The 18289-nt window shown below is 37.4% G+C and overlaps 2 protein-coding genes across 3 annotated transcripts in view; one reads left to right on the top strand and one right to left on the bottom strand.

Moving 5' to 3' along the window:
• The window catches only part of LOC144958108 (uncharacterized), a 13072-nt gene extending 5983 nt beyond the window's left edge, over window positions 1-7089 (top strand). The window contains exon 2 of the mRNA XM_078889766.1: window positions 6650-7089. Within this exon, the coding sequence (XP_078745892.1) occupies window positions 6650-6963 (314 nt within the window). The 3' untranslated portion in view covers window positions 6964-7089. The remainder of the gene's footprint in view (window positions 1-6649) is intronic.
• The window catches only part of LOC144958107 (myc box-dependent-interacting protein 1-like), a 103832-nt gene extending 88622 nt beyond the window's left edge, over window positions 1-15210 (bottom strand). The window contains exon 1 of one of the 2 annotated variants that reach the window (XR_013642336.1): window positions 14590-15192. Coding sequence is in view for 1 of the 2 variants with exons in the window: in XM_078889765.1 (XP_078745891.1) it covers window positions 14590-14670 (81 nt within the window). In the remaining variant the exon portion in view is untranslated. Of the gene's footprint in view, window positions 1-14589 lie in introns of both variants that reach the window. The other variant, XM_078889765.1, reaches the window with a different exon arrangement.
• Between the last annotated feature and the right edge of the window lie 3079 nt (window positions 15211-18289).

Raw genomic sequence — 18289 nt, 5'->3', positions numbered from 1 at the left:
TCTATCTTGTTTGGCGCGTATGGCATTCCAACATCATTGAAGACGAGACATTTGAAGGGGGGTTCGTTGACCTTAGATAACGACAATACTTATCAAATGTATAACAGCTACAGTCTTGAACTTTAAGTTAAAGTCGATCTATATCATTATTATTATTATTATTATTATCATCCAACCACCTTTCATACATGGCATTTGTCGCATGATTTGTTGCTGTTTAATATCAATCGAATCTGTCTGTCTTCAAGAGAAAGGTAAACATGTTGTTTTAATTGATTATCAAGTACATTAAAAATCCAGTAAATAGAAACAATTAGCAATCTATGAAAATAATAATAATAGTAATAATAATAATAATAATAATAATAATAATGATAATAATAATAATAATTACAATAATAATAATAATAATAATAATAATAATAATAATAATAATAATAATAATAATAATAATAATAATAATAATAATAAAACAAATTAAAAAATAATAATAATAACAATAACAACAACAAATACTTCCGTGAAGTCTCAGTTATAGAATTTAAGACCTATGGCCACACAGGGCTTATATGACGAAGTGATTATAAATAAAAAGTATGAGACATGTCATTTTTAGATATAATAGGGGAGACCGGGGCACGTTCGCCCACGGGGCACGTTCGTCTTTTTGTTTTTATGTTGCATCTGTGCTATTTTTAGACATTCCGACCACACTGTGCAAAACCGATCCCATTTCCGCATGTCATCACCGGTTACAGAGGTTGAGAACACATCTATCTATCTTGTTATCTTCAAAATTGTTGTTTATCCACTGGTAAGTGAATTTTTCATCTCTTTCATTAACACATATTATTCCAATAAGGAAACTTGATTTTTATTTCGTTCTCATATTGTAATAGTAAGTACACTTTCCCCTTTCTATTTATTGTGTCAGTTAAATCATGTGAGCATGGAAGTGCGAGCTATGGGTGAAGTAATATAAAGATTCCGGTTGGGGTAAGTTCGCCACCTCATCACGGGGCACATTCGCCACATGGGCGGACGTGCCCCGTGGACGAGTATTCACTGTTGATTATCGTATACAAGCTTAAGTACCATTGATATGCTATTCAACCACTTCTAATACATTTTTCGTTACTCTGTCGCCTCGCTCGGCGCATAGTTAAGTCCTTGGAAAAGGCTCTTTACACACATTCTCTCATCGTACTCAGGTGTAAAATGAGTACATGGCCGTTAGCAACGTTGCTGTCCGAAAAAAAAGTAATATTGCCTAACATGCGTCATGTCTCGTTCTACTTGTTACGTTTTGCTGTTGGTCAGGGACCCTTTGTAAAGCGCTTTGAGCACGTTTAGTGGATATTGCGCTATATAAAAGCTCAAGTTTTTTTTGTTTGTTTTTTTTGGTGTGTTTCTTTTTATTTTTAAAAAAAGTTGTTGTATTAGACTGTGTGTTAACAAGGTTGTTTTCTTACTCTCTATCACTATTTAGAGTAAAAAATGAGAAACCGACCACGCAAAACACAGAGAGGCCTTACACCACCAGAGACGATAAAAAGAGCTATCGATCACATACAGACAACAAGTGAAAGTGTGCGAAAAACGGCTGAAATGTTTGGCATACCTCGATCAACATTGAAAGATTATATTGCCCGGGAAAAGAAAGGACAGCTTACATCATATGGCTACTCAAAACATCGTCAGGTATTTACCGATGATCAAGAGTTAATTCTTGTAGACTACCTAAAAAAAGCCGCATCAATCTACTTTGGACTAACAACAACGGAATGTCGCATACTGGCTTTCAAATTGGCCAGCGTGCATTCGATTAAGTGCCCACCATCATGGAAAGACGCCGGACAAGCAGGTGAAGACTGGTTCTATGGGTTCATTAAACGACATCCAACAATTTCGTTGAGGACACCAGAAGCTACTAGCATTGGAAGAGCCACCGCTTTCAATCGAGAAAATGTAAATTTTTTCTTCGACAAACTTCGGGAAGTACTCGATCGATTTAAGTTTGAACCTGTTTCAATCTGGAACTGCGACGAGACAGGCGTCACTACAGTCACCAAGCCGCCTAAAGTCATTGCCACACAAGGATCTAAACAAGTGGGCTCACTTGTATCTGCCGAGCGTGGAGAATTAGTTACCGTATGTGCTGCAGTGTCGTCATATGGTCAGACCATTCCGCCATTTTTCGTTTTCCCTAGAGTACATTTTAAAGAACATTTTCTGAGAGGTTCCCCTATCGGTAGCAAAGGCGCGGCTCACAAGTCAGGATGGATGACGGGTGAAAATTTTCTGGAATTCTTGAAACATTTCACAAAATTTGTGAACCCATCAAAGGAGAAACCCATTCTACTGTTGTTAGACAATCACGATTCTCATGTTGCATTTGAGGTACTACAGTTCGCTAAAGACAATGGGATAGTCTTATTGTCTTTTCCACCTCACTGTTCTCACAAACTACAGCCACTGGATCTTTCCGTCTTTTCTCCTTTTAAAAAACGACTAGGGCAAGCTCAACAGAACTGGTTGCGTTCACACCCAGGATCACCTGTCAATATATGACATTCCGGAGGTGGTTAACACTGCATGGAGCCCAAGTGTTTCTGTAGAGAATATTGTGGCAGGCTTTGCAAAAGCCGGAATACATCCTTTTCGACCTGATGTTTTCCAGGACATTGACTTTTGTCCCTCTTCTGTTACTGACAGACCAAACCCCGAGTTAGATGAACAGCAAACTGGACCTTCATACCAGCAATCTATTCCTCCATCTCTGCCCCAGTCTGGACCTTCATGCCAGCAATCTATTCCTCTATCTCTACCCCAGCCTGGACCTTCATGCCAGCAATCTATTCCCCCATCTCTGCCCCAAACTGGACCTTCATGCCAGAAATCTATTCCTCCATCTCTGCCCCAGCCTGGACCTTCATTCCAGCAATCTATTCCTCCATCTCTGTCCCAGTCTGGACCTTCATTCCAGCAATCTATTCCTCCATCTCTGTCCCAGCCTGGACCTTCATGCCAGCAATCTATTCCTCCATCTCTGTCCCAGCCTGGACCTTCATGCCAGCAATCTATTCCTCCATCTCTGCCCCAGTCTGGACCTTCATGCCAGCAATCTATTCCTCCATTTCTGCCCCAGCCTGGACCTTCATGCCAGCAATCTATTCCTTCATCTCTGCCCCAGCCTGGACCTTCATGCCAGCAATCTATTCCTCCATCTCTGCCCCAGCCTGGACCTTCATGCCAGCAATCTATTCCTCTCTCGCTGGTTCAACCTGGAACTTCAAACTCTTTTTCGCCTGAATTAATTAGGCCACATCCAAAAGCACCGCCTAGAAAAAGAGCACCAGGGGGGAGGAAAAAGCGGAAGAGCTGTATCCTTACAGATACACAGAAAAGAATAGAATAGAAGAAGAGCATTTGGCAAAGATAAAGAAAAAACTGCACTGAAAGGGAAGGCTATTGGGGGGGAAAAGGCAACTATAAAAGGAAAAGTTAAGCGGCGTCTGCTTGATAATTCATCGGATTCAGAAAGTGATGAATGGTATTGTTTGATTTGCTTATCACCATGGTCAGACAGCAATAGGGAGACATGGGTTCAGTGCTTAGAATGTAAACAATGGTCACATGAACAATGTGTTGGAGACAAAAAGAAATGTTTCTATTATGTATGCCATAACTGTAATGATTCAGATAATTCAGACTATTTGTATTGATTGGTAAAGAATAGTAATGCCACATATATCGGATCAGTGTATTTTTTATTTTATTGATATGTGTTTGTAATTATTTCTTTCACTTAATTCCACTACATTATAGTAAAAATCAAATTGATTCATGTATGTATCTTCTGAATTTTAAACCATGGGCGAACTTGCCCCAGGTGGTTGAATGTGCCCCAACCCCTGGGCGAACTTACCCCAGTGAAGGGGCACATTCGCCCACCTGAAGTAATGATCTTATTTCGTTAATAAATGCATCAATTTTGTGTATATTTAAAAACCAAAGGCATGTTTTAAATCAGAATGAAATAAAGTGATACGTCACCAAATCCCATTGTATTCCATCAGTAATTGACTTATCAGTGATACAAAATGACTAAAAGTGGACGAACTTGCCCCGGTCTCCCCTATGTTTCTTTACGGGGAGAAGGAACATTGTTTCTTAATGCAAGATAATTTAGAAGTTCTAATTTTCAAAAATCATTTGAATACAGAGGCGCTGGGCACGTTTTTAATAGACTGATTTATGAAGTAGAAACTATTTGGCCGAGTGTACAAAAAAACAAAAACAAAAAAAAAACAAAAAAAAAAATTTAAAAAAAAAAAATTAAAAAAAAAAAAGGGGGGGGGGGGGGGGGGGGGCACTTTGTCAGTGTACGGTAGACGTGTGCCGTTCATTCAGTGACTGATGAAAGAAATTCCAAGTTGTGAGCATGCTCAAGTCATTTCGAACGTATCTGTTTAGGTTTGTCAAGCACTTAATAAAAGATCACTTGTAGATCGACCCACTGAATATAATGCGTGTTATGTGTTCATCCATTATAACGTATTGATCTTTAAAAATTGATTGATGTCCTTAACCCCAGTCTGTCTTGTGGTTCAATTATTGTTTTTAAAACACTAAAGGTTTTAATGTTAGGTCAGCAATACTGTAATGTTTGGGTCTGAAAAAAAAAGAAGGGGGGGGGGGGGGGGGGGGGTAGGAATGGTCACAATAGACCCAGGAGACATGGCGTTCGAGGTCTTTGATATATCGAAATGCCAAAGTGTAGACCTCGTGGTCAGCAAAACTTTACTTTACGGTATATCCCTTGAATATATCTCACTGTCTCCACCTCGAGTCTCGAGCAAACAGGACAGACAAATACGACTTCGAAGCTTTGTCTCCAACTTCGACGTCAGACGCCCGCAGGAGTGTTGATACTGACCCCAGGAGGAGACTGTCCAATCACCCAAACCACTCCTCTCCGCCTCTACCACTCTCTCGGATAGGTCGTGTCCGGGGGGCCACGTTTTCTCTTCTCTTCATGGGCCCACTCCAAGGCAACAGCACAGTCGTCTTCTGACCCTTTCCTCAAGACATTGCCAATTCTGTTCCATCTTTTCCTCTTCACCTGTATGCTGATCATTTCGTTTCCAAATTATAACCGAGGTCAAGAAGGGAGAGAGAGAGAGAGAGAGAGAGAGAGAGAGAGAGAGAGAGAGAGAGAGAGAGAGAGAGAGAGAGAGAGAGAGAGAGAGAGAGAGAGAGAGAGAGAGAGAGAGAGAGAGAGAGAGAGAGAGAGAGAGGGGGGGGGGGGGGTTGGGTTGGACATACACTGCATAACAAGTCTTGCAAAATCACCATGCGACATGCACTTGAATGGAACTCCCAGGACAAGAGAGAGAGAGAGAGAGAGAGAGAGAGAGAGAGAGAGAGAGAGAGAGAGAGAGAGAGAGAGAGAGAGAGAGAGAGAGAGAGAGAGAGAGAGGGCCGCCCCAGACGAGAGTTGGAGAAAAAGCCTTCAGGACGAAATCAAGGTCTCAAGTCTGACTGGACAGGAGAGATGTAGATCCAGGAAGCCTCTGCGCTCCCTCTAACGGCCGAGTGGTTAAGGCATTGCACTGTAATCTGGAAGGCCCGAGTTCGAGCCCAGCTTCAGGCACTTTCGTTTTTTTTTTTTTTTTACTTGGGCAAGATTATTAACCCCCATTTTGCTCAATTGGACTTGGACAACATGGGTGATTCCTGTTGACATCAGACATCCTGTTTGATGGATTGTGTGTCTATATTCTTTCATGGAATGCATAGGCGACGGGATCTTATTGTGCCGTTGCGAAAGGGGGCATTAAAAAAAATTGAATAAAGAAGAACGAGTACATTAACTAACTGTAGACTTGATGGAGAGGGAGGAGTGGAGCAGAGCGGGAAGAAGGCATCTTACAAGGGAATGTGAAACAAAATAAATGTCATAATTTAAGCAGGTGACTTGTGAACCATCTCCGTCAGTACCACATAGGACTGGTCTTCAAAATTTAATCACAAGCGGTAGAAAAAAAATAGAACCGACAGAGTCATTCAGACAACGCATTGTTTAACACACCTTTAATGTGTGCATGTTGACAGACAAAAAATGTGTGATACACATCAAAACGGGTTTTGTATCGTGATCGACAGGTCCTTGTAATCTGCAACAGACCACAGGCGTACGATGGCAACACAATTATAATTTGTGTGTACAAGATTGTCATTTTAAACAAATAATAAATGGGAGGGCATTTCAAAACTCGTCAAATGAAGAAAATAAAAAAATAAAATTCTAACCAAATTTTTAAAAAGGAAAGTTCTTTTCTTTTTTCTTTTTTTAAGTTATATATTTTTCCTCCAGAGCAAATGTGATCCGTCCATCGTTTAAAAACGATTACTAGTAGATGATGAAAATTGAATTAAAAATAATATAAAACATGGGGCTTGGACCACGTTGAAATGATTCATGTTAAAATGAACATATTTTAATAATTTCATATCTGGCCCCGCGGATTCTTGTACAGCTTGCGGCCGCAAAATTAGGGAATTTCTTTCTGATTCGCATTGCAACCGCAAAATCTGCAAGTTTTGCAAATTTTTGATAAATTCTTTGATTCTTTTTTTTTTCCAGGACTGAAGAATGTCCCAGAAGATAAAATTCGACGTTACACCAAAGAACTAGGACCAGTTGCCCTTAGGAACAGTCCAACGCAAGCATTAAACTTGCAGATTTGTGGGGATTCTTGCCAGGAAACTGTGTCTTCCCTCACAGCTTGTGCACGCCGTTATAAGTTTTCAACCAAGAGCTCTGCTGATGTTGAAAGGAGTTTTTCTTTGTACAATATGATTTTAAATGATCGAAGGAGAAGTTTGAGCCAGGCAACCCTGAAAGCTTTCATTTTTCTAATTTATAACAATTTCATTGACAACTATTTTTTATTGTAATTTTGTTTTCCCAACTTTGTGGCTATTTCCAAATCAGCATAATTTCTAGCAAAATTTGCCATTATTTGTCCCATAATTTTCCATAATTTCGAGTTTGAAATTGCGTAATTCCGCGGGGATATTTTATTACATGGGTTGCGTGTAGTTTGTTGTTAGGTGTGATACATATTTAGAAACCTGCAAAATTATTGCAAAAATTTCTACTTATTTTTTTCTGCAAAATTCACCATTTTCTTTGCAAAATTTTGAAATAATTTTGCAACCCCCCCCCACCAATTTTGTGATTAGTTCTCACTAAATTACATCAATCAGTCTAAAAACGTTCAAGGAACACAGTTTTCTGTATTATTACGTTAAATAATCTTGGGGGATGTTGTCAGTATTTTACCTAAACGCATAGCACCAATAATCGGATATATTACACATTATGAGTGTGCAGTTGTGTGTCCATGACATTAATTAACACACTAACACATTATTATCGTCTGCTGCAGAGATAACGAGCCGACTGGGGTCAATCTAACAATTTGTATGGATCACAAAAAGCTAAAACAACTAGAAATAACTTGTGAACTTTGAGACAAATCCTGGTTTTAACACTTACGTAGTATGCAAAATCCTTCATTACTATGCACTGTTTCGATATATATATATATATATATATATATATATATATATATATATATATATATATATATATATATATATATAGGTTGCTATGATAGTATGCGAGACACGTAGCTTACATAAGATAATACGTGAAATCAACGACAATGTTATGTCGCAATGAGATGGATTAAGAGAGTCGAGTTTAAAATAACAATGATCAGAAATAGAACAATTTAACTTTTTGGATGTTTTCAAGAAATGCATTTCATTTATTATAACTTTTAAATTGCAAGTTCAGCTTAAAATTCAATGATACGGGTCGTGCACACCCCGTCTATGATACTGTCTTGGGACGACAGGTCACATCTATCATGTCTGTTTCCATTTGTTTTCTTTCTTCTTATAATTTATTATCTGAATGTCAAATATTAAATTCAAACTTTGGATTGACGGAGTTACACTTCACTATTTACTTTGCCTATTTACATAATTTATCTGGCACATAAAATAAATTACTCCGTGACCAAATCAGAGTCGCGGTTACTGGCCTTCAACAATTAGGTTTGACGTTGTGACCAACAGTTAGGTTTGAAGTTGTGACCAACAGTTACACTGTCGAAAAATGTTGTCCAGGAAACTCGTATTTATTTCAAATATCGAATGATTAAAACGGCCTTAATCTTGTCAAGATACTCTCAAACATGAGACGTCCTCGAAAAGTTAATTGAAGTCCCAGGTTTGAGAATTTTTTTTTGGCGAGCTGGGGGTTAAGCTGGGGGTTATTTTAATCGACCGATACTCAAAGGACGAGTATTACGACCAAAGTTTAAAGACGTGTTTTTCCAGATTACGACAGAGATGGGGATGAGGATGGATTTTTTTTTTAAACGTACAATATTATTATATATTATTATTATTATTATTATTATTATTATTATTATTATTATTATTATTATTATTATTATTATTATTATTATTGCCTTCGCCTTGTTGGCGAAATTATTTAAACAAAGAACAGAGATCACAAGGCCCACGAAACCGAAGCTTTCTAGTGTAACGTTAAACGGAAAGTGATCGTTGCCTGATACCTTTTGGATAGGCCGCTTGTATGCCGCAAAATACATTTCGATGGCTGTAACAGACGTAGTTAACCAATCACTCACTGAACTGATGAGAGGAAACGGACTAGTGATTTATCAGTTGACCTAAAGCGATGTCAATAAAATGAATGAAGATGACGTCACTCGGCTCTTTGTTGTTGTTTTTTAGACTGTCAATTGGGTGATTAGTTGTCACCAACGTCCCTCTAAAACACTATGAACGTTAACCGAACCGATTGTGAGTATTTCTTTCTCCTCAATAGGGGAAAAAAAGTGTGAGGTCCCATCTCATTGGAAGTGTAAACCCGCCTTTCCGAGGGACTGGATACATCCATATTGTATTGATCTTTTTGTTTCATAGAAAAGGCAACCATCCTCGCTCTTTTAGGTTCTGTAAACCTAAGATCTGCCTGTATACCCTGCTACTAAAACAATATGAAACCGGTTCATTACTAGTCCTCCGAAGGACTGTATACACACACACACAGACACACACACACACACACACACACACACACACACACATACTTTCAAGGATTTTGGAACCCGGAGATAGGAAGGTGTGACGTCACAACTTCTCTGCCCAATTGGGCACGACAGAAATCACCAAAGACAAGAGACGAATCAAAAAAGGTTATGTAACGAAACTAATCACAACATGGAATAAACCCATCCTGATTCGCACTAAATTGAATTGCAATTATTATAGAGCAACATTATTTTCGTCAGCGTTGGGGATGAAGAGGAGGATGAGGAAGAGATAAAGAGAAGGGAAAGAAAAGGAGGAGGAGGAAGGAAAGCGGAAGAGGGAGGAGGAGGATGAAGACGATAAGGAGGAGGTGGAGGAGGAAGAGTCATGATAAAAAAAAAAAAAGACAACGAATGATAAGACAGAAGGTTCTGCATACTTTACAGAAGACAACAAAAAAGCTTGAGTGTGTATGAACACGTAGTAGGATAAAGATGAGTGGATGACATCGAGTGTTAAGGGTTATTATAATCACTTGCCTTTGAATTGAAAAGTCACGAGTTTCAATCCATATTATTATCATCGTCATCTCGTCATCACTAGTATTATTATTATTATCATCATCATCATCATCATCATCATCATCATCATCATCATCATCATCATCATCATCATCATCATCATCATCATCATCATTATTATTATTATTATTATTAGTAGTAGTAGTAGTAGTAGTAGTAGTAGTAGTAGTAGTAGTAGTAGTAGTTGTTGTTGTTGTTGTTGTATTATTAACTCCCAACGACTTTCTTCATTAATTGTACATTTTTTGACAGTAGCTTGTTAAATATTACAACCTGCTTTTATTTTGCTCATCCTATACTTAGGGCTTTTGAGCAGTCTCTATGCAGTACACCACCAATACATTGATACCTGGTTGTTTTTTTTTTTATGTATTAAAGGGGTTTTGGCGATGGCGATTGCAACACTTTCGGATCATTTCAGCGCCAGTAAAAAAAGGAAGTTGACAAGGCGATATTTTAGTAGATCAAAAGTTTAAGGCACCAAAGAAAAAGCAAAAGAAAGGGGACTTGTTCAATTGGGGAACAGAAGACTACGAGCAATCCATCTATTTGCCTATTTTGACATTCTCTAAAACCCCATTCAGGCACAAGCAAAGCAAGGACGTCCTTAGCTAAAATCGTGTAAGTCTGCACATGTCTCTGGTTAAGAGATGATATGAAAATAATCATGCAAAGCTTCTCTTAATCAAATGGTATCATGCTTAAATCTTAGAAAAGGATACATAACCATGTAGCTTCCCTTAACGGTTACTTTCAAAAAGCCAATGCTTTCAGCCTTTAAAGGACCAACTTACAAATTCCGAACATGGTCAGCCGGAAAATTTCAAAAAGCCAGTTTTTCGACAAACAAATTCTTATCAAGTACAATATATTAAAAACAGATAATTGTTGAGTACTTAGTGGTTAACAGAGAGATAATCTAGAATTTAAAAAAAATATCATCTATCAAAATAAGGAACTACATATTTGACTGCCTCCCTCTCAGCTAAGGATACCTGCCAGGATAAAATAAAAATAACCAAAAACAACGAATCCCAATACAAAACAAATACAGAGAGCAACATGGAAAAACAAAACAGATATGAGGGACATAAGACACAGCAAGTGACTCTCTGCTCAACGTCAGGTCCCAATTGGGAAGTGTTAAGTTGAGCCCTTGGAAAAGGCTCTTTAGTTAAATTTTCTCATCACGCTCAGAACTAAAATGAGTACCTGACATGCAGCAATATTGTCTGTCACCAAAAAGAAAAGTGTAGAGTCTGTAGTGCATTAAAAGCATTGTGTATCATCCTACACTGTATTACTGTTGGATTGAAACCTCTTAAAAAGTGCTTTGAGCACATTTAAAGCATGCAGTACTTTATAAAATATATAATTTTTTTTTGTTTTTTTGTACAACAAGTGTACACTTTGGCTCAAATTGTGGTTGGCAGCACAGATCAAAACCACAACCAAGCAGTGGGAGAGTAACATAGATAGTGATGCTATGGACATGGTGATGGTAATGTTTGGCCACACAATAGTATCAATAAAAGCCACTTAGAAATAAGAAGTCTGAGGTTGAAATTTATATGAATATCTTTATTGTAATTCAATTATCCAACCCAGAACACTTTGTAAGAGGTTTCATCCAACAGCAACACTTAACATGTAGGTAGGATGAGATATGAGACCCCTTTAAGGCACTACAGGTTCTACACTTTTTTTCTTAGGGACAGAGACAATGTTGTTGAAAGTCAGGTACTCATTTTACTTCTGAGTATGGTGAGAGAATGTAACTAAAAAGAGCCTTTTCCAAGGGCTCAACTTAGCACTGCTCAAAGTGAGACTTGATGAGATATAATAGCTCAAGTCATCAAAAGAATGTAAGCAACACATTTATTATATATCCTGGCTGCCTTCAACCCCACTACAGACAAAGCTCGGTGAATCCACTCTGTATTAAAAGAAAACAAGAGATCCTTACACCAGATCAAGATGCGAAATATAACCAAAATATAGAGCATAAAAGTCTATGCACCTGATTCTTATTTATAGTCCGTTCCACAACCCATGTGCACTCGTTGACATGTATATCTTCACAGCCTTCTGATGGATTTTATTGAAAATTGGCTCGAACACTAGAAATGTTAGTGACATTAAGCCGATTTTCCCCCCCCACCGGTTACAGTACCATACTTTGGCATTTTTCTTCTAAATGAAGGATCTGAGATGAATGAACAAATGGATAGTTTACAATAACAGTATTATACACAGTGAATTATGCTGTGATTACGATAAATGAACTCCCCACAGGCTTTACCAGGGGTTTACTTTTCACGAGATTCATGTGCACGATTAACATTGCCACTCTGGGTTCAGATTAACACAGCATATTGTACAATTGACATAAACAATTGTTACATTTTGATAGTTCAAAGCCAGACGCATAGCTGCCCGTTGAGACTTTGAGATTCATAAAAAACAATGATGACAATATGGATTAAAGATGCAAATTTGTCAAAATGAGGAAAATTTTCAAGTATTTCTCCAGTGAGGCAAAGTGCGGAATTCTTTTTCATGGCATGAGGTGAATAGCAATATTATTAATAGATTGCCACAACCAGGAACTCAGAGTGGAGAGGACAAATTAATATCTAATTATGCACCTCTTGTATTTGAAAACTGCGGCTCCTTTGAAAGGTTATACTGTAGAAGAATTACATGGAATCTGGTGTTTAAGACGTTTAGATTCAGTGTGACATTTCACATTATGACATTCAAAGCCCCCTTCCAGGGTGAACATCATTCAAGAATGGTAAAACTGTATCCTGCTTGATGGGTGACCAGTGGGTTTTGTGCAACCTTTATGAGTTGTCTTGCTAAACAGTTGGTCGGGGATTTCTCCTTTATCAAAGACAGGTGTAAAAAATTCTGAGGAGCCCCGTTTTTATTTATTTACATCAATGTCTTTGTCTAAAAAGTGTATAAGCACCTAACAGGCTGCTTGTGTCGTCCAATATATTACATGTCCATTATCCACCAGGACAAAGATAAATTATAAACGCTACGAGCTTTTTTCAACACTGTACTATTTAAATGAGATCTATTGTTACACTATTTCATAGAACCCAAAATTATTTGTTAAACTATGCCACTGAATGCAACTTTGTTGAGATTAATTTCCCCACTGGGAAAAAGAATCAACACACCATTACTGAAAACATTTTAAAGTTTGAGTCATATTTTATTGCAAACGATGAAACGATCAAAGGAATTCGGCATTGTGAGAAAACTGTTTGGTCTATCACTACCGGTATTAAATGTGTAATGTCACTTAAAATATAAGCAAAAAATCAAGACATCACATATCGTAACTTTGGAGGACTTTGCAATATCCTGTGTGCACAGTACTTGGAACGGACTATAATTAGAGACTGACAAGCCAATGACAATGTTATTGCCTTGGAGTGGCCCATGAGAGGAAGAGAAAGCTTGGCCACATTAAACCAACCAGCCCGGCAGAATTGGAGAATTGGATAGAAATGGTGTAGGATAAAACTCCTGGAGTACAACAATTCGCAAATAACCTCTGATGGTCAAAACTGAAAAAATATTGCCCAAGTCTTAAAAAACGTGGCTACGATAATCTAAGGTATGCAATGATATCCCTCGACAGAGCACTCAAACCACCTTGGGTTTTGCTGCAAGGGGTGACTATCATGTTGTGATGTAACCAGCACGTGCTGCTGCAAAAACCACTTTGGTGAAATATACACATGAGACAAGGGAAGCAGTGGAATGTCATAAGTGGATTGGAAGGAGTCACTCTGTGACCTCCTGAGGAAATAGCAATATGGCTGCTCTATACATACACGAAAGCCACTAAACAGAACACCATAAGGCCAGACAGTGTGAGACGTCAAATCAGATCTCATCCATGTCATTCCACTGTAATTTATCAGTCATGAAGCTAAACATCAAATCGTATCAGCAGTGTTCAACCCTATCATGTATTTAAAATGTCAACATAATAAATCTTTCAATTGCAACCAAGACATTGATGGCACTGATAACCAGGAAAAATATTAAACCCCCTAAAAAAAAAAAAACTAATTAAAACAGTAATTTACTGTATTACAGTAGAGGGTGTGGGGGAGGAAAAGGATGGTGAGGAGGAGGGAAATGAATAGGGGCAGGAGGAGAAAAAGGAAAGGTAGGAGGGGAAAGAGGAGGCAGTGACAATGACGTAGAAGAAGAAGAAGAAGAAGAAGAAGAAGAAGAAGAAGAAGAAGAAGAAGAAGAAGAAGAAGAAGAAGAAGAAGAAGAAGAAGAAGAAGAAGAAGAAGAAGAAGAAGAAGAAGAAGAAGAAGAAGAAGAAGAAGAAGAAGAAGAAGAAGAAGAAGGAGAGGAGAAAAAAAAGAACAACAAAGGGGATAATATATTATATATCTAACATTAAATAACAGCACAACTACTTCTGTCAGGAATAAATCAGAACTCCCAATTATAAATTGAACACAGGCACAGGGACTAGAGAGACCTACGGACTTCATGATTATGATCGGCGTTTCACTTTTCCATGGGCCATGAATATAATTAAAAGGTAAAGGCCGTTTTGAGAACTCAAAGGCACTTCATTTTGTAAGTATAATACTTTATTTATATATACATAATAATGAAGGAAGGGAAAATAATATAATAGATGAGTAAATCAATTTTTACTTTAATCTGGAAGCATCATTAGATTAGAATTGAATAAGGCGAGGCCATCTTCTTGAACACTTTGTGAAGTTGAAGAGATAGAGTTGCTATAAGGAACACCAAATCATTGTCGTAATTTATGAATGACATTTCTATCAAATAAACGCATCGAATTGTTGCTTACCTTCGTTTTTGTTCGTGATAATCTCTTTTGTGCTTTTGCTAAAATCCCTGTATTTGTCTTAGGACTGTTGTTCTCAGCCATGATTTTCACAATCTATACTACGAACAAAATTCCTTTCAGGCTTTGATTGGTTGATATCAGCAACCTTTTCCTTTCGTTTTCACTTTCACGTCAACACATCCTTTTTGATTGATCAAAAACTTGACCACAACAAATGCATCCAAGAAACAAGTAGAAAATTGAGCAATAGGATAATTTCTTTTGTTTTATCTATATCTAAATCGAACAGTTATTTGTCTATTGTATGATTTCACTTCGATCCATCCCTTGACAACTAGAATGCCTAAGTTGCTCGAGTGTAGTTGTAGGAGGAAGTGATGAGAGAATTTTCGGTCACACTGACACAGAATTATGCCCCGATCTAATGTGTTTGTCCTGTCCAAAACAGCCAAACAGAAGTAAAATTACAAATCGTAATCTGATATGACTCTCGTGAACTTTATTTTATGCCAATAGTCCCTCTTTTTTTTCATTATGTAAAATATGTGAACAGATGAAAAAGTGGATCGACCAGCAAAACGGGCAACAGGAATTTTTCTTATCAAGGGGGCGTGGCTATACAGGAGCTGCCAGATTGCCAATACTGACTCCCAATTATTAAGTACCAAGTTTATAGGTTTATAGACTTTCTAACCAAACTGGTTACAATGAATTTAAAAGGAGCATCAGATTCCCCGACTCCTTCCGCGAAATATGTGAAGATAAGGAAATAGAATAGAATTGATCAAAAATTAAGGAACTGTGTTTTCAGTCCACCAGTGGACTGAAAACACAGCTGTGTATTCAGTCCAGCGGAAATAAAATTATTTAAAAAGGACCAATTATCGTCTAAACTTAATCGATAATGACAACATTGATACTGAGCCTATTGTAGGTTAGGCATCATCAGAAGTGGACAATCATAACATTTATGACAATTTGACAATTATCGTCCATACTTACCTTAATCGATAGTGACGATTTTGATACTGAGCCTATTATAGGCATCATCAGAAATGTACAGGCATAAAATTTGTAGCAATCCAACGGCTTAATAATATCATTTACAGAGTTTGATTTACTCTCGGAAAATCTTGATTGAGAGTTGTTCGAAACCGGGTGCCTGAAATAGATCTCAATTCAAACATTGACGAGATTCTTACCGTGCCTGCGAGATAGCCATTGGCCTGGCCAATTTGGCCAAAATTGGCCACACAGAGAATAATGTTTCTAGAATTAATTTAAAATTAAAATTTATATATATTTTTTATTTTTCCTAGTCCTTTGGATTTTTTTGTGATTATCAATACCGATTCATTTCCCAAGGAGATCAAAGTTTTAGTATTACTTGCCCAAGTAAGGTTCTATTTTGTCACTTTTCACATCGATCACTGGCCCCGAGTACGGCTGTGCTTCGAGTCCTCCCCTCTTCCCTTCCGCCCCGGGCAGTCTTGACCTTGTCTTCTTCCTTCCAAGATCCTTTTCTTTCAAAATCAATCCTTGTTCTTTGAATTGTAGGGCTGGTCTATTGTTTATCGTCTATCATGTCTTGTAAAACTATAATCTTTTTGACTGATATCCCATTTATTCCTTTCTACTAGCCCTAAAATGACCTCGATGTTTTATAAGCGCCATCAAATCTTTAAAAACAAAAAAGTCCTTAAAAGAATGTAGAGTCATTTTCCTTGCTGCTCATGCCGATATTGTCTACACCAAAAGTGTTCCAAGCTGTAACCTTATAAATAAGGATAGGAACCAAAATAAAAAAATAAAAATCGAGTACAAGTAGCTATAAAGCAGTCCTTAACCTCTCTCTCTCTCTCTTCTCTCTCTCTCTCTCTCTCTCTCTCTCTCTCTCTCTCTCTATCTATCTATCTATCTATCTATCTATCTATCTATCTATCTATCTATCTATCTATCTATCTATCTATATCTCTCTCTACTAATCTCTCCCACCTCCACCCCCTTCTCTCTCTGACGCTCCCTTAAACACATTCAAGACCCTATAACTATAAAGTTGTTCTCTCTTTTTCTTTTTCTTTTATCTTTTTAATTATTTTTTTTTTATTTTGGTTGGTTTTGTTTTGTTTTTCGTTTTTGTTTCGTTTTTCTCCGGATTCATATTGTTACGTACAAGAAATACACAAGGCAATACATTTTGACGTCTCGCTGTGTTCTAAATTAAAATAATAATCTTAAAAGTGAGTAAAAGTAATAAATTTACAAAAAAATAAAGGTCGATCCAATTTCTCGAGTCACCAGGAATGGCGTTAACGTCTTGAACTTGAAAATTAAGATTTTTTTGCCCAGGGAGGACACGGGCGTGCTCGAGGCCAGTGATCGATGTGAAAAGTGACCAAATAGAACCTTACTTGGGCAAACAATACTAAAACTCTGATCTCCTTGGAAAACTCATCGGCTTTGATAATCATAAAAATTCTAACGGAATAGGAAACATTGAAAATATATATTAATGTTAATGTTAAATTAATTATAGAAACATTATTCTCTGTGTGGCCAATTTTGGCCAAATTGGCCAGGCCAATGGCTATCTGGCAACCATGATAAGAATTTGTCTATTTCAGGCTCCCGATTTCGAACAATTCTCAATCAAGACTTTTCGAGACTGTACATGATATTATTAAGCCCTCTAATTGTCATAAATGTTATGCCTGTCCACTTCTGATGATGCCTAACCTACAATAGGTTCAGTATCAATGTTCTCATTATCGATAATTGGTCCTTTTTAAATATTTATATTTCCGGTGGACTGAATACACAGCTGTGTTTTCAGTCCACTGGTGGACTGAAAACACAGTTCCAAAAATTAAACAACAAAATGGCAAGGCGTCTGCTATAACCAGCGACATCTATGAAGTCCTAGGCTATAACACCTCTCATGTGTGTTTAGATCACATCCAGCCGAATAACGGGATTGTTACTGAGTTAGTCTCTGTTTGTCACAAGTGCGGAGGGGTAATGCTTTAATAAGCTAATTTAAAATATATATATATATATATATATATATATATATATATATATATATATATATATATATATATATATATATATATATATATATATATATATATATATATTTATCGCACATTCGCTTGCTTGCACAGTTCGAGTCAGGTGATGAAATTATTTTCAGAAAACGAAAATAATTGACGGCTGATCATTTTTTCTTTTTGTGTCAGTAAACAGTGAAAACACATAAAAATTAAAGGCTGTGGCAGATTGTAGAGGTAGAAAAAGGACACGTCACATAAATATGAGAATTTGGTTCTATGACTATGTGGTCCACTTTAATAAATAAAATTTATGGAGTGCGTTGATAATGAATAATCAACCGAAATGCACTATATAACCGTCGATATTTATTTAGCTTACTTTTTTTCTCCTTCCTCTAGCGTTGATGTGGTGTAGATGTACATTCTTGGACTCGTACTACGAGTGAAGCATCGAGAGGACACTGTCAGTTAAACTGGAAAGGCGGAACACTTGGAATACGATAATTATGTGCATTTAGTCTGTCATCTATTGCATTCAAGGAATTTACCCAATGGAAACCGTACGGTGCTCTTATTGGCTAACCAACCAGCGGCCTCGATGAGAAAAATATCGGCCATTTTGATGTTGGCTGGGAATCGCGTTACTA

This window comes from Berghia stephanieae, chromosome 12 (genome assembly GCF_034508935.2).
Source record: "Berghia stephanieae isolate SIO BIC M18660-M18661 chromosome 12, UCSD_Bste_1.3, whole genome shotgun sequence".
Classification (NCBI taxonomy): Eukaryota; Metazoa; Mollusca; class Gastropoda; order Nudibranchia; family Aeolidiidae; genus Berghia; species Berghia stephanieae.
This window is presented reverse-complemented; position numbering and strand designations above follow the sequence as displayed.